The sequence below is a fragment of the Pyrus communis genome, chromosome 15 (assembly GCF_963583255.1).
Source record: "Pyrus communis chromosome 15, drPyrComm1.1, whole genome shotgun sequence".
In the NCBI taxonomy this organism is placed as follows: Eukaryota; Viridiplantae; Streptophyta; class Magnoliopsida; order Rosales; family Rosaceae; genus Pyrus; species Pyrus communis.
Window position 1 is genome coordinate 5,155,750 of NC_084817.1, and position 25,714 is coordinate 5,181,463.

General features: G+C 36.3%; 1 protein-coding gene and 1 long non-coding RNA gene across 24 annotated transcripts in view; one reads left to right on the forward strand and one right to left on the reverse strand.

Annotated features, from left to right (window-relative positions):
• LOC137717524 (uncharacterized) overlaps positions 1-10,050 on the reverse strand; it is a 36,894-nt gene extending 26,844 nt beyond the window's left edge. For 3 of the 23 annotated variants that reach the window (XR_011065789.1, XR_011065783.1, XR_011065782.1), the window contains exons 1-3: positions 9,299-9,713; positions 8,827-9,001; positions 7,201-7,702 (exon numbers count right to left, since the gene is read on the reverse strand). This is a non-coding gene — a long non-coding RNA (uncharacterized lncRNA). Of the gene's footprint in view, positions 1-4,374; positions 4,575-4,669; positions 4,891-5,837; positions 5,948-6,035; positions 6,098-6,203; positions 6,264-6,735; positions 6,959-7,049; positions 7,703-8,826; positions 9,214-9,282; positions 9,720-9,773; positions 9,933-9,953 lie in introns of those variants that run through there. The other 20 variants (XR_011065804.1, XR_011065801.1, XR_011065803.1 and 17 more) reach the window with 20 other exon arrangements.
• A 5,603-nt stretch (positions 10,051-15,653) lies between these two features.
• LOC137716760 (WD repeat-containing protein ATCSA-1-like) lies at positions 15,654-16,609 on the forward strand. The gene has a single exon (XM_068456141.1). The coding sequence runs from the start codon at positions 15,687-15,689 to the stop codon at positions 16,275-16,277; it is 591 nt and encodes a 196-aa protein (XP_068312242.1). The 5' UTR covers positions 15,654-15,686; the 3' UTR covers positions 16,278-16,609.
• Positions 16,610-25,714: the final 9,105 nt, after the last annotated feature.

Sequence of the window (25,714 nt, forward strand, 5' to 3'; positions counted from 1 at the left end):
ATATGTTAAAATTTGCATCACCTTAGCTATGTGATCTTCACTAGACAAGTGCATAAACTAACTTACAACACTCACAACATATGCAATATCAGGACGATGAGATAAATAAATTAACCTCCCCACAAGTCTTTGATATCTACCTCTATCAACAGGAACCTAATTTGGGTAAATACCCAAGTGATGTTTTTCTACCATAGGAGTATCCACATATTTACAACCTAATAAGAGTACTTCTATTGAAATTTATCAAGCGAAATAGAACATTTCTTTGTGCTTAAATGAATAAAAGTTATTCAAGACCCAATATTTTTTGCCATGCCTGTCGTAAACATCCCCACAAAACATCGTTAATGAAAAAAAAAACCCCTCAAAACATCACAAGAATTAAAAAAGGTCATACCAGAAATCCACATTGATACATAATCACGAGTTAGAAAGAATCGTTCTGAATAGAAAAGAAAACAGCATTACAGCCTACATAAATACTGCTAATAAGGCCACTTGATAATCTTCAACATCCAATAAATTTGGATACTGAAACTGGATTTTTGGCTCTCAAACTCTCAATCTTAGACTTAAAACTCACTGTGGAAAGACATAACCGATGTCTTCCGACAACCAAATGTGACACTAAACTGTTTGATTAATTCTTCAAGGTCTTTCCTTCTCAGTAACTCATGATTCAGATCCTCTAGTTTCTGTCACCCATCGAATCCGACTCATCATTGCACCCCTCCCACTCATCATTGCACCCCTCCCACTAACTCATCATTGCCCCTTTAGTGAAAAAGTTAAATATTTGATCAAAATCCATAAAACATTATGTCCATGTATATTTATCTGTTCTCCCAAACCCAACTAAATTTGGTTCTTTCATGATTTCAGTGGGTTCAACTAAAACTTAGCATGCCTAGGGGTGGTTCGGTATGGGATCCCATACCGAAACCCTTGTCCCGATTTTCAAACCGAAAATTTCGGGAATCCCAAATTCAATACCAATCTCAAACCAAATTTTCGGGAATCCCAATTTTCGGGAATCCCGAAATTATTTCGGGATTTCGGGACAAATCGGGAATCTCGAAATGCTTTTGGGCTTTTGGACTAAAATTTGACATATTATGCTTTTGGGCTAAAATTTGACATATTATGCTTTTGGGCCCAAACTGCCAATTTGTTATTTCTACTAATTTGCCCACTACTCACTGCACAAATTTGACATAGTTTCATAAATTAAGTTTCAATCTACCCACTGCCCATTTGTGCACAAAGTTTCAATAATAACAAAGTTTCAATCTGCCCACTACACATGCATCATGCATGCAATAAAAATAAATTAGGTACCAAACCCAAAAGCAAAAATAATAGTTACAAGCCAAGGTTTTAAAATAAATAAAGTAACAAACTCAAAAGCAAAAATAATAGTTATAAGCCAAGCTGGGTGGTGATTCTGGTGAAGGAAGGCTGGTGGCACAGTGGCTGCGCTTCAAGCTCTTGATGGAACGGAAGTGAAAATTGAAATGGGGGATCTGACCTAAAAACAAATGAACGGCACAGATTAAATCTAAAACAATGAACGGTTGAAATAATTCTCTTATAATTAAAAAATAATATATATATATATATATAATATTTATTTCGGTTCGGTATGGGAATACCGAAAAAATGGAGATGCAATACCGAATCCCGTACCGAAAATTTCGGTTTGGTTCGGGATGACATACCAAAAATTTCGGGAATTTTGGTTTGGGATCGGGATTTTTTCGGTTTGGTTTGGGATTTTTGGGATTTTTTTCCAGCCCTAAGCATGCCAGAGTGCACATATGAGTAAACTGCAAGAAAGACTTTAAAAAGCAGACATATACACAAAAATATGAAACATAATGAGCAATTATAGCAGCTTGAATCATTCCCATACATAGATGGCATCCTAAAATGTCACAAAAAATCGAGTTTCTTTGGCTACATTGGAACCGATCGTTCCTATTCTATCACAAAAAATCTTTTGAATATCCATTTAGAACCCTGAGAAGTTGACCAAAGTTTTAGGTCTAGGCATATAATTGAGTTTTTTGTTCTGTTTAAATTGTTCTTAAATTCTTAGTGAATGAACTTATTGAAAGCAGGATCCATATCTCATATATCTTACACCAAAGCAAGATTTAGCTATCTTAAAAAAAGAAAGAAAAAAAAGTCTCATATTATACCTATGCTAAGACCATCTCCAAATAAAGGGACAAAAAATTAAGTTTTAACCCAAAAACAATTTTTCTGTTCCAACCGTTCTGAGTTAAATTTTTAACCAAAGATTATTAAGAAATTAATTTAAGCTCAATTATGTCCATTAAGCAACCTTTTAAAAAGTAAAAATTATGTAGATTATCCTAATTTATTTTTATGAACATTTTAACTTAAAAAAGTTAGATTCCGATATATAATGAAAAATCACTAGACTGACTATTCTCTTGAAACAAAGCATTGCATTAGCTGTTGATTTAATTTTGGACTACTTTTTTTTTCTTTTTTTTTTTTTACTGTTGAATTTGTCATATTCAATTTTACCTGTTAAATTTAATGTTTTTATAAAGCGGCTAAGAAAAATGAGGGTTGGGGATTGTGAAAGAATGATAGAAATAGGGTCGACCACATCAGATGGAGATGATGCAGGAAATGATGGTGATGATTCACTCCCCAAAATTGGAAAGGTGGGATTCTACATCCCTTAGAGTTGGACGTGGCTTGTGGATAGTTGTCCACATGCATGGTAATGATTATAATCATGATTAGTTACTGATGCTTTCAATGCTTGATGTCTAAGTGCTGCAAAAGAATTGAAATGTGTCATCAAAGGCTTAATTGAGGATTCCATTTCTTTCTTCATAAAGGCTAAAGGAGGAAAGAAAAGTATGAGAGGAACAACACCACACCAGCAACAACACAACAGCTAGAAGAAAGATCTCTCCTTCTCAGACCATCCACCTTCCATTTCTTTTACCTTATGTAAAGGCTCTAGACCATCTTCATTGTATTTTGTAAATCTCTCGTACATAGTCAAATCCAATGCAACTTTAGTGGACGTAGCCAAATCAGTGAACCACTTAAATTCGGTGTGTCATTGTGTTTTACTAGATTTATACTACTCTCTGCCTCTATCCTCTAACCATGAAAACACACCACCAATCAACCAAAAATAGTAACTTTTGTGCAAAGTAGATTAGACGTGAATCACAAACCAAAGGGTGAAGAAAGCATTTGGAACCAAAGAACCAACACTAACACATCAAATTCCTTACAATGGATTCTTCTTGTCATCACGTTACTTAACAAGCTCACCATTGCCAACCTATTTCTTATATCTTTATTCATCAACATAATCTCTAACAAATTTTTACAGTCCAAAACCATGAACCCACATATTGTCATAAAATGTCATCCTACACCTTCAACGCCACCAAAAGCCACATTGCCAACAAGACGTCAGATGTGTCAGATGTGAGAGAGTACTTTGATGTCTATACAAGTATAGGTACAAATGTATCCCACACTAGTTTCGGTATGAATGCATCCCACACAAGGTAATTAATATTCGAAAATTACAATTAAATGCCAAGAAACTAGAGTTAGTGTCCCAGAAGCAGGCCCAGTTTTTCCAAACTTGGAAGTTCTACGAGTGATGGATTGTTCTGCATTGAAGGATCTAGGGTCATCTGCTATTCCCTTCAAGAATTTAACAACTTTGAATGTAGTTGGTTGTCACAGCTTGAAATATTTAGCAACATATACGATAGCCAAAACTTTAAAGCGGCTAAGAGAAATGATCGTTGGGAGTTGTGAAAGAATGACAGAAATAGGGGCAACGACATCAGATGGAGATGATGCAGGAAATGATGGTGAGATTTCTTTTTGCCAGTTGCAACGTTTGAACCTTTTATGTCTACCAAGTCTGCAAGATTTCTTCTCTGGAAATTGCATTGTCAAATTCCCATCCTTGAAAACTGTAAATATATACGAATGCCCTAAGTTGAAGATTAACCGCTTTGAGTGGAAGAGTTCCCCAGAACTACAAGGAGTGCAGATAACAGAGGAAGAAGTATATTATAAATGGTGGGATGAATTAGATGATGTTTTATTTTACCAAAAAGATGAAATAATTAGATGATGTTTACTAGTGTTGGTGTTGGTGATGATGTTATTGATGACGGAATCTTTGATGATTCTAAAGACGAGAGTGAAGGTTAAGGTGATGCAGATGTTGCTGATGGGTCGTGGTGGTAGTGATGGCAAAACTTTGCTGCATATAAAGAAATAACAACTTTGCTGCATAGTTAGTTCTCTTGTTAACATGTTTGTTATTTTTGTGTGTACTGGTTTTGGGCTTTACTGAAGACAATTTTCTGCACATTCTAAATTAAATTTCGAATACTTTAAAATAATTGTTTGCTTATGATATTTAGTTTTCAAATTAAATTTTTGAATAGGTAATATTACATCCTCAAATAATGACCTAACAAATGCTCTCCCTGGACGGCCTCCAAGATCATCTTGACGCAGTATTCCCTCCCAGACGCCAATTTCAGCTTCAAAACGAAAAAAATAAATTCATCAAAATTAAGGATTGCTCACCTGACTGCCAAAGAAACACAGTACAAACTAAGCATTGCTCAAGCAGTACCAACAATTCTCCGCAACAAAAGTTCGGGAGTCTAGGAAGAGACTTCCGTTGTGGCTTCTTTGGATACGCAGGAGAAGGCCCTCTAGCAGTGTTCTGAGGTACTTTCTCATCCAGACTAAACCTGCTAGACTGACCATTGATATTACGGTTTGCTTCAGAAACTGCAGGAAGTAAGCTCTTCTTACGTCCGAGCTTGGGAGATTGGCTCTTGTTGCTGGTATCTGCATCAATTGCACTAAAGTCGTCAAGGCCAAAATAAAGCAGATGCTGTCAAATAACACTATAACAGCCAAGTACAGTGAAGCAAGATTATCACAATGCAGTGCCAACTTAATTAATCGTAGTAGGAATGCGTGTTTAGACTACATATTAGTCAAGATACTTGACATCGATTTTTTATAAGCTTTCGGTATACTAACAAAGTAAGAACTGTAATACACAGTGCAATTTTTGGTAAAACAGTTGTTGGCAGCATCAAAATACGCCTGCGGTGCCTCCTTTCCAATCAAATGGAGCATGGTAGCTGTAACTGTCAAAAATAACTCAGATACGACCACCATTCCGACCAACAGACTGAATGGGGTCGGATTGTGAGAGTATGATTAAGTGATTGATAACTTGAAGGATTGGCTTGATTAACATGTTCAATTTGCAAAGAATGAAAAAGGTGCATGAACTTAGAAGTATAAGTGATAAAAGATGCACTCTCTTCCTGTCGAACCTGAAGGAAAATTACCCGTACAATATTGAAGAATGGGAAAATAACTTAGGACCAGTATACCAAGTAAGCAATTGTTAAAAGTTGCACATCCTACTAAAATAAGAAATATAAGGGGAACATCTACCAAGGCATCCTACACAGACAACTGTAATATAAGAAAACATGCAACCAGCATGTGTCCAACAAGATCATGGCCTTCTGTGATCATGATGAAGACATGCTCAAGGTTAGAGAGCACATGCATTACAAATTTATAAACTAAACTAACCACCATTTAGAAGTCCATCAATACTGTACTTGCACGCCCCACCACTTTTCTATATATGACAAAAATAAGAGTTTTCCAAACTAAAGCGTGGAATCAGATTCACCAGAGAACTGGAAATTGCACATGAACAAAATAATATACATCATGCTATTTGTGATTTTGAAGGAAAAAAGATATACCTTCTTCAGGTCCGCTTTAGGAGGTGGAGGCTCCTGATAGAAGATTGGCATTGGAGTTCTTTAAATGTCAGTTTCTTCCTGAACATTCTAATCTCAGCTTCTAGAGTTTCCTGTAAAAGAACAGACAACATTCATAATAAGAACATAATTCACACACAGGTTTCGGTTGACCACCATCGATTGAATACCACCTCATACCTGGCTTGCAAATTATTCTCCATCTCCTTTGCATGTATCTTTTCCTGCAATTTAGTATAGAACTGCCCAAGGTAATTGTAAACGTTACTTCGATAACAGAGTTAGTGTTGCAGGACTCGGCATAAGGAAAAATTAGAAAGATGCAAAAGCAGGAAACTAAATTAGCACCTATAACACATGGCACCTCACTTTCTCACAGTGGCTTAATCTGTCCACCAATTAAGCAACCTGTTTAATTCCAGTTAGTATTACTTCCAAAATCCCAAATCTACATAATGGATAATCCAACATATCAAACCACATATTTATTTTTTGAAGCCTTAATAAGTAGAAAAATTTACAACCACCAAAATCATATCAGGGTTCAGAATCTGGAATTTAATAAAACTATAAAACGACCAAACGTTAACAACACATTTAAAAAATCAGTCATTTGTACAATTGAGATTTGACTTTGAGAAAAGATCTATTTGACCATTATTTTTTCAGGTCCAAGTACTATCAGTGTGATCTAAATAGTGTTGGTACTTCGTATAACTATTTGGGAATATACAAACATTTTGTAAAACAAAGAAGGTGTTCAGCAAGTACATAAAATTGAGTGAAATCGGAAGGTGAAACACGAAAGAAAACACATGAAGAAAAACCCCTAATTAGCATTGAACTTATTGAAAGCTAAAGGGCAAACCAAAATCTTCACCTTAACTTTGCTTTCTCCCATTAGAATTTTCTTTGCTTTCTCACATAACATTCACAATAGTAACACTGCCTGACGGTGTTATGATCACAAATTGATAAACAACATACTAAACGGAAGTGATGGCTTGAATCTGGAATCCATGCATACCTGAAAAGCTGATTTAATATTGGTTATGCCTTTCCCATGCTCGTAACATTTATCATTTGCGATCGGTAAAATTTTCCTGATACGGGAAATACTAGGAGAGTAAGTTATAAGCAAAGTTGACAGACAAAACAGATCGATGCACAGAGAGAGAAAGAGAGAGAACTTACATCAGCTGTGCTCTCAAATACATATGGTAATCTGCATACAAAGAAGCAGTTCTGAATCATCCATCAAACCATTAAAACAGTTATAACATTATCTGCACCGGTGAAGCAAATTCTATAAAAGGAAACTTCAAATGAAATGTATATAGATTACCTTAATTTCTGATTCTATGATTTTGCATTTGACTCCAACCAACATGCATGCTTAGAGGATACTAGAGATTTAGCCCGCGCGTTGCCGCGGGAGTGTCAAGCGAATTATAAGTACAGTATGCAAATAAGGGATTAAGTGTCGGTATATGAATATGTAGAAACTATTTATACAAAACACGTACCAAGTATTCACATAAAACCATATAGTAGTTGTTGATAACTTAACCATCTACACTGATACTATATACGTATTAAGAGTTGTTCAAAATATAACTGCTCTTATTTTACCGATGTACTCCAAAATTTGTAGTTTTTTTTACCACTGAACAGTAGCTGGTAGCTAAATTATATTTACACAAAAAAACAGGTTAGCATTCTACATTTAAACAATTGTTCAAAATATAGCGGCTTCTCGTATGAAGTAGGAGTTACCCAACTTGTTTGGTGCTGACCTTCAATGATTCTGCACTCTTGAGATTTACTCTTTTTTCTCTGTGGGTCCTCTGTTACAAATTTGATCACCCAAATAAAGAATCCAGCAAAAATTAGTCATAATTTTTCATAAGCTGCATGTGAATAATGACCATAAAAATTAGTAAGTAAAACAAAGAAATGATATTGGGTAGAAAAATTAGTTAATCCATCTACAACACAGATTGTTGTACAATAATGTGTGAGAAAGAATATGCTCATTCACAGTAAAAAAGATATCATGCATATAATTCGTTTTAACAAAAATCTATTGTATACGTGTCAGCATGTTATCTTTCTTATTCACATTTTGAATTCATCCTTTACCAAAAAAAACGTGAAAATGTTGAAAAATTGTTGAATCGTATGATTATCTTCCATGACACAAAACTTCGGAAGCACACTTGATCACTTTCTCATTCTGAGATCCCTTCAATGGCCAGATTACATCATTGTAGAAATATGCAAAACATTATTTGGCGTTGGGTTAGGTAGGTTGGAGAAAACATTATTTTGGGGTTCTATTTATTATTATATCTTCGTAAAGTTATTCTCATTTTACATAATGAGTTTTAGTGATCGAAACTATGTTTATATTTAAACTTCATATTCAAGAGTTATTCTCGCAAACAATCATTCAAATCCTAAAATATACACAAAATCATGACTCAGTAGACAAAATTGTGATGAAAATGTCGAAACAATCGAACACCTAATCAATTGTTGGTTTAGCTGATTATTTGTATTCTTGAAAGAAAGTGAACAATTCGGATCATTGATTAACTACGCATTGAAAATAGGATGATCATTTTGTAGAAAACCTGTATATGGGTGAGTATGTGTATGAATTTTTTGTAAGTGATTTGCTAAAAGCATTCTTTCCTTTTCTAAAAAAATTGGTTTACTCAACAAAAAACTAATTGGTAAAAATATTACTCAAAAGGACTGGAAGCTCATAATCATTCGGCTCGTCCGCAAAGGAAGACAGAAGGTTTTATCGAATGTGCAATTCTACAGCTTTATTATTTACCGAATGTGCTACACATGCATCTAGAGAATTAAATATTAGTATCACTACTATGCATTTAGTTTCATGAAAACAAAGCACATTGAATTGAATTACACAAAGAAATGGACAAATCGAAGCAGAGTATACCATCTGAATCTTCATCACCGTCGAAAATTGAGCCAAGTCTCCGGATGCATAGAGATATTGTTGACGAACACGAGAACTTCCTGGGTCACAGCAAGAGCAGCACTAGCTGCCTCTGCCTCCTCTTCTGATCAAAACTAAAGCAAATTCGAAGCGATTTTGGTGAACTCCCGAACCCCTATTAACAGATAGGAAAACCATAATATGCCTAACACAACCATCAAATAAAAGGAAGATTACTATAATTTCGGCTTCTTTACACGGAAAGTGTTCCAAATACTGGGCGACTTTGATTTTTATCCATTTTTTCTTTCAATAATCATGATTCTTATTAAGTTACTTATCTCTGCAATCCAGCTTGAAATCCATCTCAAATCACCTCCACGAACACTAATCTTAAACACGCATTAAGAGAAATCAAATAAAAAATAAAAATCGAAATTTGAGGATTAATCTTACACGATTCTCCAACTACCTTCCATTGGTGGTGATTTGGGGACGCATCGTGCCCAATTTTGACTGGAAATTCATCGGAAAAGCGAGAGTGAGTAGCGATGAGAGAGAGAGAGAGAGAGGAAGGCTGAGAGAAGCAAATGGAAACCGAAAGAAATTTGGAGAGATCCAATTGAAGAAGACCTATCCAGGATGATCGACGCATGGCAAGACAAAGGAGGACGAGTGGGCAACGCTGTGCAAAAGAAGAAAAACAACGGGCAGCCCGGGCATCACGAATAAGACAGGAGCAAACACATAATTTCATCGCACAACAAAGAAGGGAACCTGAAAGCTGTATCTCACACGATGGACAGTGATTTTCTGCTGGCTTTTAGTTGATAGTAATATGCCTTCAAGCATAACAGAGCCAGTAGACACTCATACCACCACCAGCACATACAAACTCAAAAATGCAAATTGAATTTTCATAAAGCTCGGTAGTTATGAAATATCACCTGTGTTTCGTTCTCAGCAACATTGTCTTGTGAGGAATAGCAACTTTGATGGTTCCGCTCAAGAATTTTGATGGAGATTTGTAGCTACAATTCCGATAGGCTATTATTTTATGTCATATGTTGGTTGCTTTGATTGCTAACACGTAACATTTTCATTACTTTTGCTGATTATTTCATTACTTTTGTTGGGTTTGAGGTTTTATGCGATTTGTTTGTTTGAGATTTAGAATTTTCTTTCGCGAATTGTGAGCGACAGAAACGAATTTCTACCGGATGAGGCGAAGAGGGAGAGGGAAGAAGCGGTGAAAACCACGCATCACCATTCTGTTCTCCATTTGACAGCCAAGCAACAAGGCAAAGTTGAAAAAACAAAAAAGAAACGGCGGTAAAATTGGAAATCTACTGTTACTAAGCTACGGTGATTTTTCTGGCTGCCGATTTAGTCTCTAAATTATTTTTCAGAAAAATCAGTCTTTAAACTAATAAAATTTGTCCATTACATCCTATTATTAGATTCGAAGTTGTAATACCTGTATTTAAAAAGAAAATGTGTGTGTGTATATATATATGTATGTATCAATGTATGTATCAAAGTATCATTTACATGCCAATAGAATTGATTGACCTTACTAGCCTTTTTTTCATAGTTTAAAGTGTAACTAACAGCAACGAGCTAAGAGTTAAGCTTGAAGTGAAATAAATCTAGCTAGAATTGGTATGATATTTTAACCAAATGGTGAGGTGGCAAATTATGAGTTAATGTATGGTGATGATTCACTCCCCAAAATTGGAAGGGTGAGATTCTATATCCCTTAGAGTAGGACGTGGCTTTTGGGTAGTTGTTCACATGCACGGTAATAATTATAAAGAATTGAAATTTGTCATTGAAGACTTAAATGAGGATTCCATTGATTTCTTCATAAAGGCAGAAGGAGGAAAGAACACGTACAGGAGGAACAACACCACACCAGCAACAACGCAATAGCTACAAGAAAGATCTCTCATTCTCAGACCACCCACCTTCCCTTTCTTTTACCTTATGTAAAGGCTCTAGACCATCTTCATTGTGTTTTGTAAATCTCCCTTACATAGTGAAATCCAAATGCATATGCAACTCTAGTGGACGTAGCCAAATTGGTGAACCACTTAAATTTTGTGTGTCATTGTGTTTAACTAGATTTATACTACTCTATGCCTCTATCCTCTAACCATGAAAACACACCACCAATCAACCAAAACTAGTAACTTTTGTGCAAGTAGATTAGACGTGAATCACAAACCAAAGGGTGAAGAAAGCATTTGAAACCAAAGAACCAACACCAACACATCAAATTCCTTACAATGGATTCTTCTTGTCATCACGTTACTTAACAAGCTCACCATGGCCAACCTAATTTCTTATATATCTTTATCCATCAACATAATCTCCTCTCTCACATAACAAATTTTTACAATCCAAAAACCATGAACCCACATATTGTCATAAAATGCCATCCTACACCTTCAACACCACCAAAAGCCACATTGCCAGCAAGATGTTAGATGTGTTGGGACGCCAAGCTACAACGACAACGTTGCCTTTGGCCAGTCAACTTCACTAATGGGAGTCATGACAAATGAAGACGATGTCGTGACTAAGACTTGTACAACCGAGCAAGCTATATTCCAAGAGAATTGCTCTGTGGAACTCAAATTGAGTTATGCATCAATATTAACTAGTGAAGAGAGAGAGACACAAGATTGTGTAGTAAGGAAGAAGGGTGTGGAAGGTGAGTGAAAAAAGAAAAGAACTCCAAAAAAAAACAAAAGAGAGAGAGAGAGAGAGAGAGAGGAAGAGAAAAAGAAAGAGTGATGAATAGGGGACGGGTTGTAGAAAATAATGAGAATGGAGATGGTTCTTTGGGGGAAATTGTACGAGAAGATCAGTGGTGGGTTAAAATAAAAAAAATAAAATAAAAGATGAGTGTGATAGAAGAACAGAGTGGTTGGATCAACACGAAGAAAACATAAAAGGAGTGCGATGGTGTACGTACTTAAATTAGAGAAAATGAGTGAATTTGGAAAGATGATGTTTGTTTTGGGGGGAGGGGGAATAGAAGAAGAAATACTTTGAAAACTGCGTTATATTATTCATCTTTTAGGGTTTACAATATACAGGTACTTATATCTTATTTTATAAGGAAAGTAATTACAAAATATAAGGACACTAAATCTTAAAGATTACAGATCCTAATCCTACTTCAAATAAGAACATTTACAATTAAAACTCAAATCAACATTCCCCTCAAGTTGGTGTATAAATATCATACATGCCCAACTTGATAATTGAGTATTGGAAAACCTTACTAGATACCACATGAGTAAGAATATCAGCCAACTGCTCTCCTGAACTCATAAACAATATAGACACAATTTTCCTTTCAAGATTTTCCTTGACGAAGTGTCGATCAACCTCCACATTCTTTGTTCGATCATGTTCCGGATTATTAGCTATCTCCCTTTCATGTTTATTGTCACAATATCACTCCATAGCCTCCTTTGATTCAAAACCAAGACATCTCAAAAGTTTACGTAACCAAAGAAGTTCACATATTCCGTGTGTCATACCTCTATACTCAACTTTCGCAAACGACCTTGACACCACTTTTTGCTTCTTACTATGCCACGTAACCAAATTACCTCCAACAAACGCAAAATATCCAAATGTAGACCATCTATCAGTAACATTGTTAGCTCAATCTACATCTTAAAACCTCTCAACCTTTAGATGTCCATGTTTTTCATAAAGTATTCATTTACTGAGTGCAGACTTCAGATATACCAAAATTCACATTACCGCAACCATGTGATCTTCACTAGGCGAGTGCATAAACTGACTTACAACACCCACAACATACGCAATATCAGGATGAGTATGAGATAATAAATTAATCTCCCCACAAGTCTTTGATATCTACCCCTATCAACAGAAACCTGATCTGGGTAAATACTCAAGTGATGTTTTTCTACTATAGGTCTATCCACAGGTTTACACCCTAATAAGAGTACTTCTATTGAAATTTATCAAGCGAAATAGAACATTTCTTTCTGCTCAAATGAATAAAAATTATTGAAAACCCCATATTTTTTGCCATGCATGTTGTAAAACATCCCCACATTGGCCTGTAATGTTTCAAGATTCATTTCCCAAGCTAGGAAAGTTGAAGTTGCCCAGCAATATAGAGAGTTGGTGTGGCTCTTTTGCACACTAAAAAGCAAGTAGCTTTCCCTCGAGGTATTGGGCATGTAGACCTTTCCAAATTTAAGTGCTTTGAGGCTTGAGGAAATGCAGAACTCGATGCATCAGAGGAAGAAGAATTCCCCACAAGCAGACCCAAATCTAAGGCCATTTGCAATACCGTTTCAGAATTTAACAATTTTGGAAGTTGTTGGTTGTCACAGCTGGAAACATGTAAAAGAATTGACAGTTGGGAATTGTAAAAGAATGATACACATGGAGGAAATTACATGTTGTTTGTTTCTTTGTAATGGTCCTCATTATAAATTCTGCAGTCCTTATAAGCTAATTTTAATGGCCGACTTCACACAAATCAATGGTTCAGATATTTTTTTTCTCTCTCTTCAACGACCTCGGTCTTTGAGTCCTTGAGCTCCGACACAGAGATTCGGAGAAGATCTCAACTCCTCAATTCCTAATGATTTTGGTGCCTAGTGGATTCTAGGTTAAGTATTGAATGTAGAACACTACTTTACTACTGAAAGAATAGCAGGATCTTTTGTTGAACCTCAATCATAAATAGACACGTGTTCAAATAATTAAAACAAAATATTATAATTAGACATGTGTTCATTTATGATTGGGAGTTCAACAATGAAGTAGTATACTTGAATTTGTCACAATAATCACATTCCTCAGAGCAGTTCCACTGGATACAAAATTGCCCAGCACCCTGTCAATCTGCTACAGCCCGTAAAACAGCCTGGCACCGATCCCAAGCCAGGCAATAGACCAGCCCATTTCGGACAGACCCAGAAGCCGGCCTATTTGGCTGGCGCGTGCAACACACTCGCGACTGGGCGTGAGTAGGAGACAAGGGTGCAGGCGGCGGGGCCCACTTGCCAGCCCACTTGTGTTCACCCGGATTAGGGGTACGTGGCCCTCCTCAGTGCCATTGGATTTCCAACGGCTAGTTTTTGTAGACCGTTGGATTTCCAACAGTAAAAAAAATTAAATTTGACTTTTAAAATGGACCATCCGATCACAGATCAACGGTCCATTTTTTTTCACCAAAAATAAAAATAAAATAAATAAAAAAAAGGCCCAACGGTCAAAATTATGACTGTTGGCCACATGGCAGCGCCTTGGCTCTTGGATTTGAATATTTTTCAAATCCAACGGTCCAGATTAATTAACTATATTAAAATTTATTAAAATTTATGAAAAAAATACAAAAAAATTATTAAAAAATACATAAAAAATTTTAAAAAAGTTATTTTTTTTTCTATAAATACCTAACCCTCATCTTCCACCTTACACCACATTTCAATATTTTCTACACTTTCTACCAAAGCTTTCATATACTTTTTGTGTGAAAAAAATACCAAAAAGCTCATCCTTAATTTTTTTTTGTCCATATAAACCATACATCCCTACATCCATCTTCATCGTTTTCAAATCTTGAGTTTTTTTTTACAATGTCTTCTTCAAGGAGAGTGCATAAACAATTTGTGGAGCAACAGAAAAGATTGTTGGCACAACAAGAAGAATTGATCAATCTCGAGGAATGTGGAGGTGGAGATGAGGCTTTCGCAATGGAGGAAGACTCAGAAGATGACCATAGAAGGCAGATGGCCTCACATTCCCGCTGTGTCATGGAAGCTGTGGGTCAGATAGCCGAACCCAGATGTGCTGCAAACTTCGATAGAAAAAGGGAAAAACGAGATAAAGATCTCTTGGAAGATTATTTTATTCGCAACAGCGTATTCCCTGATCATGTTTTTAGACGTCGTTTTAGAATGCAACGAAGTTTGTTCAACAAAATCATGAGTGCTATTTGCAACCATGATCCCGTGCAACATGAGCCATTGGAACGGGATGGACGTTACAATGAATTGATCGTTCAGCGGTACACTGATGTGCAAGAGCCATACTGGCACGTAACCCGCCAAAATGACTTGATTGAGCACCAGTGGGGATTGCAAGAATGTGATGATAATTAAAATAAGCTTGTGGTTGAAGAATAAAGTGTATTTGATGAGTTTATGTAATTTTATTTTAGTGTGTTTTTTTTTAAGTTTATTTGATGAGTATGTAACTTTATTTTAGTTTGTTTTTTTTTTTAAGTTTATTTGAAATTTTATCCGAAATTGGTTAAAAATCTTATCTGAAAATAAAACTATTTTTTTATTTATTCTTTTAAAAAAAATATAAAATATTTTAAATGGGCTGGGTGCCAACGCATTTTATAGGGATGGAGATTGTTTGTACCATCGCATTTTTAGACTGGGTGCCAGCGCATTTTTTTAGAGGTGGAGATGCTTTGGCCTATTACTGTTCACTGGAGTCTATTACTGTTTATTTGAGCGGATAAATGCTGGCGCAAAGTCTTTATTAGTGGAACTGCTCTCACAATAACCAATAGGCCAGTCCTATTTAAATATGGAATTCATCATTTGAGAACGGAAGTTGACACCTCTCATTCACAACACAAACCCCACTTTTCAATTTTGGAAAGGCTTACGCTGTCGTTTTGCTAACGCATCATTTGTCAGCCATTATAACCCGAACCCGAATCCGTCCGAGTTGACCAGGACGACAATCAAAGCGAAGCCCGGAAGTACAGAAAACGAATTCATACTTCAGAGTGTGAGAGACAACACTGCGATACAATATCGTTGCCTTGTGAACCGAAAATGTGGCGGGAAATCGGAGACTGGGAAGCGGGCAAGCTCCGCCCAAATTCGTTCTCGAATCGAAATCGAATCAAGTCGACCCGGATCCAAACGCTCCCACTCTCCAAGCACAAAGACATCATCTCCCCTCACCGCGGCTCCGTCAACTCTCTCCAGCTCGATTTGACGGAGGGCCGGTACCTGTTATCCGGCGCCTCCGATGCTTCCGCTGCCGTGTTCGATGTCCAGCGCGGGACCGATTACGTAGGCAGCGGAGTTATCACGAGGCACAAGTGCCTGTTTCTGGTGGACAAGCAGCACGAGCACGGGCATAAGTTCGCGGTGTGGTATCCCGTCGACACCATACTGTTTGTGACGGGGTCGTACGATCATCACATCAATGTTTGGGATACGAATACGACGCAGGTGCTGATGGACTTCAAGATGCCGGGGAAGGTGTACCGAACTGCAATGTCGCCGTTGGCAACTTCTCACATGCTCATTGCTGCCGGAACCGAAGATGTTCAAGTCCGCCTCTGTGATATTACACCTTGTCTGGCCACCGCGGTATGTCCCAATATTCACAGAATTCGACGTTTAATGCACACTTGATGCATAGAAAGTTAGAAAATTTAAACTTCTTATCATGGTTATGTGAACACATGAAACATTTTGGATGACAATATTGAGGATATAAGCAGGGATTGTTCTTGAAATTTAGGGTGGACAATCACGAATGTTGCGAAAATTCGCTTCTTTAAACAATCCGACCTAGTCGATTTTCTCAGCATTTTGGAATATGTAGCATTTGGATTTTCTGGTTGAACCCTGTAAGTGGCGGAATTCATGCTTAGAACCTTAGTATCGTAAAAGCTAGGTTTCAGCTCTTGGTAGATTTATGTTCTTCCTTTGGGTTCTCTAGGTTTTGTTTATAAAAGTGCAAGTGTTTTTAGCCTTGTTTCTTGGGTTTAAGTTTAACTTATGACCGAGAATAAAGTTCCGTGCACCTAGGAGGATCCTAGGTGCTGTATTTTTCGTGATCGCAGGTGGTGTGATTGTTGTGCGGAAGCTTCAAATATGAAACCAAAGCTAATACGGCAAAATATTACAAGACAAATAATCCAAAAGACACAAGGATTTATACTGGTTCGGCGTAAGCCTACATCCAGTTTCGAGACGGCGAGGAAATTCCACTAATGTCAAAAGGAGATTACAAATAGAGTTTTAACTCTCAAACCCAAATCCCACATACAACCAATAGCTCTCACTCAAACTAAGAAACAAATGGATAAGAAGAAACACATATCAAAATCCTTCTCTCCCAAAAGCTACACAAGTAGCACCAACATCTTTGATTGAGTGATTACTAACAAAATGGGATTATTACAAATGGTGGGAAGGAGCAGCTCATATTCAAATGGGAGAGCCGAATGCTCTCCCTGGTTTCTCTCATCTGCCACTCCCCCTTGCTCTCTACGAAATGATGAGCTCTCTTTCTCCTCTATTTCTTTTTCAAAAGCTCTTTCTTTTCTAAACCGAAATCATGAGCTCTTATTATTAAAAACAACTTTTCTTCTTCTTTTAGCCAACACCCACGGGTGTTATAGACAACATTTTGCTTTTCCCTTTTTTTTCCTCCTTGCTTTTCCCTTTTTTTCTCCCCAAAACAAGGAAAGATGTTTTCTTTCTTTCTTGAGCCGAAAGGTATTTTGGAGGATAGTCCACTTGGCCACAAACTCCAACAATCTCCACCTTGGCCAAGTTCCGAAAGCATCACAGAGAATCGAATCAACAATCAACATAAGCACCCAAAGTACACACTAAAGACAACGGGAACTAAATCAAATTCCCAAACTTACCAGTGCTCATAACAATTTCCACCTCGACTCAAACTGTACCAAAGCCAACAAAAGTAGTCCATTTCTCTACCGTCTTCTCCAAATTTGCAAACCATAAGTGCCTTGATCAAAACAAAAGGTGATTCAAACAAAGAACTGAAATTCTTCAATATCACCAACAAAAGATCAAGTACACCATACCAAAGTTGGACACACAATGAACTTCACCTGCTCACAAACACCATGGTCTTAAACTGCACCAATAGACTCATTCACATAGCATGGCACATTCTCCAAGTCAAAATTGATTACAAATTTGGCAACAAAGTCTCACATACCACATACGAAAATATGCCCTTCACTCAAGTTTACCATCATCACATGAGCACCAACAGGACAACCAAAATTTCAAATTCAAATAATCAGTAGGAGATCCAAAACCATACCTCAACTGGAGTCTTCAAGAAAACTAATTGCAGATGATGGAGACCAACAGACCAAATAGCAGTGGCAAACAAATCCAACCAAATGTCCATAAACCAAAGTTAGAAAGCATATAACTTGCCTTCTACAAGAGGGTTCCACACAAATGTTCTGCAGTGCATGTGGCGTATCCAAAATAGTGTGGTGTCTCACTATCCAAACTTTTGCAGAACTCGGCAAATTGGCCCTCACAAACTCCTCCAATGTTTCCAGCAACTTGCTCCAAAGTCAACCAATGGGAGTGGAAAAACAACCAAAAAGTTCTGCCGTTGAAAAATGCCAAAAAAAAGAAAACTTAGCCTTAGCCTTTTTCCCTTTTCTTCCAGCCAACAACATCATTTGTCATCATGATGTCCTTCTGCCTAAACAAATGCCGAAAGAAAAAAAACAACATTTTCTTTTCAATTTTCAACTGCTTCTACCTTTTCTCCTTCCCACTCAACTCGTCGACAACAGCCCACAAACACCTCTGGTGCAGCGATGACCAACGGAGAACCCACCAAAAGCAGTACACTACACCTGCAGCTGTCGAACACCAACACTTCAACAACATCGACGGCAACATTGCAGCAGACACGCTGTTTCTGAAACCATTATCCAATCTGCGAGCTCAGTGACTGCAACATAGTCCCTTACTATCTTTCTTCAACGCCACGCATTTTGCAGCCAGCATCTCCAATTGACCAAATGCCAAAGTCATTCCTCCTGTCGAATTTTTTCAAAAAAACATATTTCACCGTCATTCGAAGATTTCATAGACATACTAGTACAAAGCCTCCAAGTCGAAACCCAGAGCTCTGATACCACTTGTTGTGCGGAAGCTTCAAATATGAAACCAAAGCTAATACGGCAAAATATTACAAGACAAATAATCCAAAAGACACAAGGATTGATACTGGTTCGGCGTAAGCCTACATCCAGTTTCGAGACGGCGAGGAAATTCCACTAATGTCAAAAGGAGATTACAAATAGAGTTTTAACTCTCAAACCCAAATCCCACATACAACCAATAGCTCTCACTCAAACTAAGAAACAAATGGAGAAGAAGAAACACATATCAAAATCCTTCTCTCCCAAAAGCTACACAAGTAGCACCAACATCTTTGATTGAGTGATTACTAACAAAATGGGATTATTACAAATGGTGGGAAGGAGCAGCTCATGTTCAAATGGGAGAGCCGAATGCTCTCCCTGGTTTCTCTTATCTGCCGCTCCCCCTTGCTCTCTACGAAATGATGAGCTCTCTTTCTGCTCTATTTCTTTTTCAAAAGCTCTTTCTTTTCTAAACCGAAATCATGAGCTCTTATTATTAAAAACAACTTTTCTTCTTCTTTTAGCCAACACCCACGGGTGTTATAGACAACATTTTGCTTTTCCCTTTTTTTCCTCCTTGCTTTTCCCTTTTTTTCTCCCCAAAACAAGTAAAGATGTTTTCTTTCTTTCTTTAGCCGAAAAGTATTTTGGAGGATAGTCCACTTGGCCACAAACTCCAACAGTGATGATTGTGGAATGGTCTACTCTTAGCCAGTGGGTTTTGCTTACAGGTGAATGTGATGCTGCAATACCTCTTTGGGACATAAGGGTGCCGGATGTTTTCTTGTTTTGGATCAATCTCAGTCTCAGCTTGGTATGGGAGACGTCCACCCATTCTGAAAGCTCTGCCACAATTAAGGTTTTCTTTTTTTATTGGCTGAGCCAAAAGCGTTTGTTTTTAAATTACTTATCACGTATGTGTATTATTTTTCTAATAGAGATGAAACTCATTAGTATTGGTGGTTCCTACCAAATGGGTTAATTTGTCACTTTACTCGCGCCCCATGTGAAAGTGTTTTAATCAATTTAAAAGTATTCTAAAACAAGTTCATAATCATGTTAACTTTAATGATCATCACTATTTGAATCTTAAGAAATAGTCGCATAAACCTTATTCCATTGTCATGTGAACCTTAAGGGTTAGTATGGCAGCCTAGGCTGGATAAGCCTAGAACAAAGTTTAGGCTCTCAATCCTATGAAGTCCCACTCCTATCTCTTCATGATCTAGCATTTTCTGTATGGTCAAATTTTGCCTAGAAAGATAGTTCCGTTTCCGCAATTCGTTCATTGTTTTCATTCTGGTTAAATTAGAGTCAGTCTCCTGCACACTTGCAGTTTCTTCGTTGCAGCAACCTTTTTTTTTCTTCCCCTTTCTGGTTAAATTACACATAATATAACACAATAATAACATTGATTCTCGACAATCATCAGGATTAAGGTACCATCATTTGATTAGTGCCCCATTTCCGTGATTTAAGCTAAAATCATGGAGTTTGTTGCACCTAAAAGAGGGAAAAGGATCCAAGCCGGATCCTTTTTCTGGGGATCCTATGGATCTCGCAATCGTGACCGTTTATCGTACATCGTGCGATCAATTTTTATTAGGACTATTTATATTTATTTTTAAATTTTAAATTTTGAAATAATTTATGACAGTATGATGTACGATAAACGGTTACGATCGCATGATCCCTAGAATCCCCCAAAAAAAATCCGGCAATAATCCTTTTCCTTAAAAGAGGTTCACACTTCCTCAAATATTAAATGTTGTGATAGATTTTCTCCCAAAAAAATATACAGAATTATCACTTTTTGTTGTTCTTGTGGGGGACTTTTCATGATGTGTATATCTCCATCATGGTGGGATGGTTTATGGGCCTCAATTTCCATCACAATCTTATCTCCAACCCTAAATAACCAAACTACTTACTGTTTGGGCCTAAACACCTTTTGAATAATTTTTAATGTGTGAAGTGCGCCTTTACTTGTAGCCCACTACGGCACTATCAGTGTGGTGTAATGTAATGGGGGAGGACAAGATGAAACTCTAACAACCTCACAAATTTTATTTTTCTATTTTATACTAGCGATATTGAGGGAGAGGAAATTAGACTTGAGATTTTAGATACAGAATAAATACTTTTAACCAACTAAACTGCTTTGACATCGCAAATATGATTGCATTCCTTCTCTAGATAATAAAATATCAAGATAATCCCAATTATTCGGAAGATAATTATTATGATTATGATAATTACAATAATATAAATAATTGGAAGAGAGCTTGATATTTTACTCATGTTACAATCTAAAACTTTGTTTATTCAATGGTCCCAATTGCTTTGACCAATAATGTAAAATCGGATTTAAACACTACCCTTTTAAAAAAATAAAAATTATATAGATTATTCTAATTTATTTTTATGGAATTATCACTTTTTGTTGTTCTTGTGGCGGGACTTTTCATAATGTGAATTTCTCCATCATGATGGGATGGTATATGGGCCTGAATTTCCATCACAATCTTACCTCCAACCCTAATTAACGCATTAATTAGAACCAGGATCCTCTTCTAATCTAAGGATGAGGATCCTCATGATCAAGAGATGTGGACCGTTAGATTTTTATCCAACGGCTACAAATAGGGAGTCCCTTTAAAGTTATAATAATTATAACTGTTGGATTTTTATCCAATGGTCCACATCTATTGGTCATGAGATGTGGAAACGCGTGTAAACTGTAGAGAAGGTATGGAAATGCGCATGACTGACCAAAAGTGAAGGAAACTTGCCAAAAGTTGGAGAGATTTTTTCAGCGTACGAGATGGTATATCACGTATTACTATAGAAATGGTAAGATATGTATTTTAAAAAATTAATAATTTATAAAATAAAAATTTTCACCACTTGCACAGTGACACGTAATGTATCACCTGTGTTCTCGTCATAATAAAAAATTTCTCCAAAAATTAAAGGAAAAAGTAAGGGAAAAAGGGAACGGTTGAGGAAAAGTGGGGCCTAGCCTGATGGGTTGCTGATCACCCATGTGCAATCCCAATTGCATTATTTTTTTGATCGGGCCATATTTACCCGCACTATTAGTTGATTTAATGGTTTTAATTTAAAATTATTTAATTTAAAATTTATAAAAATATTAAATTTAATGGGGTGAGATTGAATATGATAAATTCAACAAAAAAAACAAAAAAAAATCCAACGGTCCAAAATTAAGAAACTGCAAGTATATGCCTAGACCTAAAACTTTGATCAACCTCTCAGGGTTCTAAATGGGTATACAAGAATAGGAACGATCGGTTCCAATGTAGCCAAATAAACTCAATTTTCTGCGACATTTTAGGAAGCCATCTATATATAGACGGATGATTCAGGCTGCTATAATCACTTATTATGTTTCATATTTATATGTATATGTATGCTTTTCAGAGTCTTTCTTGCAGTTTACTCTTATGTGCACTCTGGCATGCTAAATTTTAGCTAAACCCACAGAAATCATGAAAGAACCAAATTTATTCGGGTTCGGGGTGCAATGATGAGTCTGGATGGCTGATAGAAACGAGAGGGCTTTTTTAATTCTTGTGATATTTGGATGGTTTTTTTTTTTTTTTCTTTCTATAACGATACTTTACTTTGAGGGGAGAATTTGGGCTAAACTAGATAATATGTCATACATAAATAGGTATTGAACTTGTCATTTATATAAGTCGAACATGAAACTTGTCATTTAGTAATATAGAAGAGTATCATTGGATTATAGTGTTACTACATCTACAAAGATCGTTAGAACCTTTCAAATGTAAAAGATTGTTATTATGTTTTCGCGTCTTTCGTTCCAACTTTAATATTGTGTCATTTATAGATTATCACATGAGCAAAATATCCAGTTGACTTCCAATTATTTATATTATTATAATTATCATAATCATAATAATTATCTTTCGAATAATTGGGTTTATCTTGACATTTTATTATCTAAAGAAGGTGTTGGAATGCAATCACATTTGCGATGCCAAAGTAGTTCAGTTAGTTAAAAGTATTTACTCTTTATCCAATATCTCAAGTCTAATTTCCTCATCTTCAATATCGCTAGCACAAAATAGAAAAATAAAATTTGTGGGGTTGTTAGAGTGTACTCCCCCCATCTTCCCATTACATTACACCACACTGATAGTGCAACAGCGGGCAACAAGTAAAGGCACACTTCACATGTTAAAGATTATTCAATAGGTGTTCAGCCCCAAAAAGTGTGAGTAATTAATGGGATCAGGATCCTCTCCTAATCTAAGGATGAGAATCCTCATAATCAAGAGATGTGGACTGCGGCTACAAATAGGGAGTCTTTTTAAAGTTATAATAATTATAACCGTTAGATTTGTATCCAACGGTCCACATCTCTTAGTCATGAGGATCCTCATCTTTAGATTATGAGAGGATCCTGGTCCGCCCTCCAGCTGGATCTCTGGAAGTTTCCTCTGATTTCTATCACCCATCCAATCTATCTGACTATTCACTCCACTGATTTTGCTCCACCTGCTGACCACCCATTTCAATTCCTTTTTTTTTTTTTTTGGAAACATTTTCAATTCCTTATCCAAAAGATAATAACAAAATAATGAATAACAGCATGTAGGCATGCATGATCTTAGGCCTAGTTAGGTGGCTTTGGCATCTTAAATGTGATTGCATTCGAACACCTTCTCTGGATAATAAAATGTTAAAATAATTCTAATTATTCGGAAGATAATTATTATAATTATGTTAATCATAATAATATAAATACTTGAAAAGACATTTTATACCCACTCATTCCACGTGTCTATCATCTTTTTCCTTTTTCTTCGTTGTTGTGCCCTCAAGCTGGACCTCTGGAATTTTCCTCTGGTTTCTATCGGAATTGGATTCTCTCCTGAGTTCGGAATTGGATTCTCTTCTGAGCACAAGCTCAGGAGATTGCTGACCAACGTATGGAATCGGATTCTCTTCTGAGTTCGGAATTGGATTCTCTTCTGAGCACAAGCTCAGGAGCTTGCTGACCAGCGCATGTGGTCTGTTGAATTTTGATCCAACGATTATAAACAGAGAGTTTCTTTAAAAATTATAATAATTATAACCGTTAAATCAAAATCCAATGATACTTTGATCAGTAGGCTCCTGAGCTTGTGCTCATAAAGAGAATCCAATTCCGTTTCTATCACCCATCCAATCCATTTGACTCATCATTGCACTCCCACCAATTCCTCTCTCCCTCTCTCCCATGCGTCATTTACTCTCTCATTACACTCAGACTCCCCCATCTCTCAACGGTCACTCTCTCTCATACCATCTGTCCCCCTCTGCAACTCTCCTTCTCCCTCTCGGCAAAACCGAGAACCACCACCGTATCACCTCCAAACACCACCCAAACTCACCCAAAAGCAAAGGGGTCAAGGCGGTGGACAAGTGTGTTAATGGTTTTGTGTTCTTCTTGATAATTGTATGTGTCTATGCCCTCATGATATTATGAATTTATGACATATCATGGGATTGTTTGTGATATGACATATCATGTGATTGCTAGTGTTGTAGTGTAACACTAATCTGGGAATTTCACATTTTCTCCTTCTTTCTATGCTTTTTGGGAAAAGGATCCCTTCGGATTCATTATGCGGTGATCATAGAGATCCTCACATCCCAGCCGTTCAATATGTATTGGGTGGTCAATTTTTGTTAAATATTATTTGTGTTTAATTTAAAATGGTAAAAGTTAAATGATTTCTGATCACATGATAAACGATAAACGGTTAAAATGTAAAGATTCTTAGGATCTCCACGTAATAGATCCAGAGGAGATCCTTTTCCTTCTTTTTGTAACTTCATGTGCCATTTGGGACTGAAGTATATAATAGTATAAAAATTGAAGATATTTCTAAAAAAAAAAAAAAAAAAATATTATCATTTATCATTTATCATTTATCATTCCTTTCATCAGATATGCTTTTTGGCATTACTACAAGTTTCAATTTTTTTGGAACTCATGGATAATTTTTTTTTTTTAAAGGACAATTGGTGACAAGTCACAGTTATTCATTCCTTTTGGAAACCGAAAAGACTCACAGAAACATTTCAGCCTCTCATACCCATAGTCAAGCAGACTCACCAGCTATATTTGTTGATGCATTGAGTAACTTATTTGACTTTAGTTTTCCTAGCCTAGTGAATATGTTAATTACTGCATTCTCTGCCTTTTTTTTTCTTTTAAAAAAAATTATTTTCTTATGAATTAAAATAAATAAAAATCTGAGAATAGAAATTTTGGAAAGAATGAGTGTAAATATACAACCCATATTATTCATTGTATGTAAAAATTGATTAAAAAACTACGAATGTATCAATACATTAAATGAGTCATCAACTTTCACCAAATCAATAACTTATAACTAAGAATGTGAGTAAATTTTGGTATAGGTGTTATACAAGTGTTGTTTTACAACAACTGTATGTAAGTCTATTTTACTCAAGATTATAACATAAAAAACACACATCTGTGAAGTTTGTTTTGTTTAAATTTGGGAGTTTTGCAATTTTTAGATTTATAAATATCAAAATTTTAATATTTTTTTTGGGTTAATTTTTTTAATTCAGATTATCTTGTACATTCTGATGAGAGAGTGAGTTGAAATTATGATTTGTTTTTTTTTCATTGTATATAGGCAAAAGTTGGTTCAAGCTTGAATTAACAATTATATCTTTTCAAATTCCATGTTTGTAGATAATAATGGTGCCTCATACAACGTTCACTATCTAGCTAAGAATGTTGGTAGTGGTGAAGTCCTGCTGAATTGCTGAAAAAACGTCCTCTCCAATTGGTACAAAATCCAACTCCAATCCACACAACAATAACAACAATTAAAACAAAAA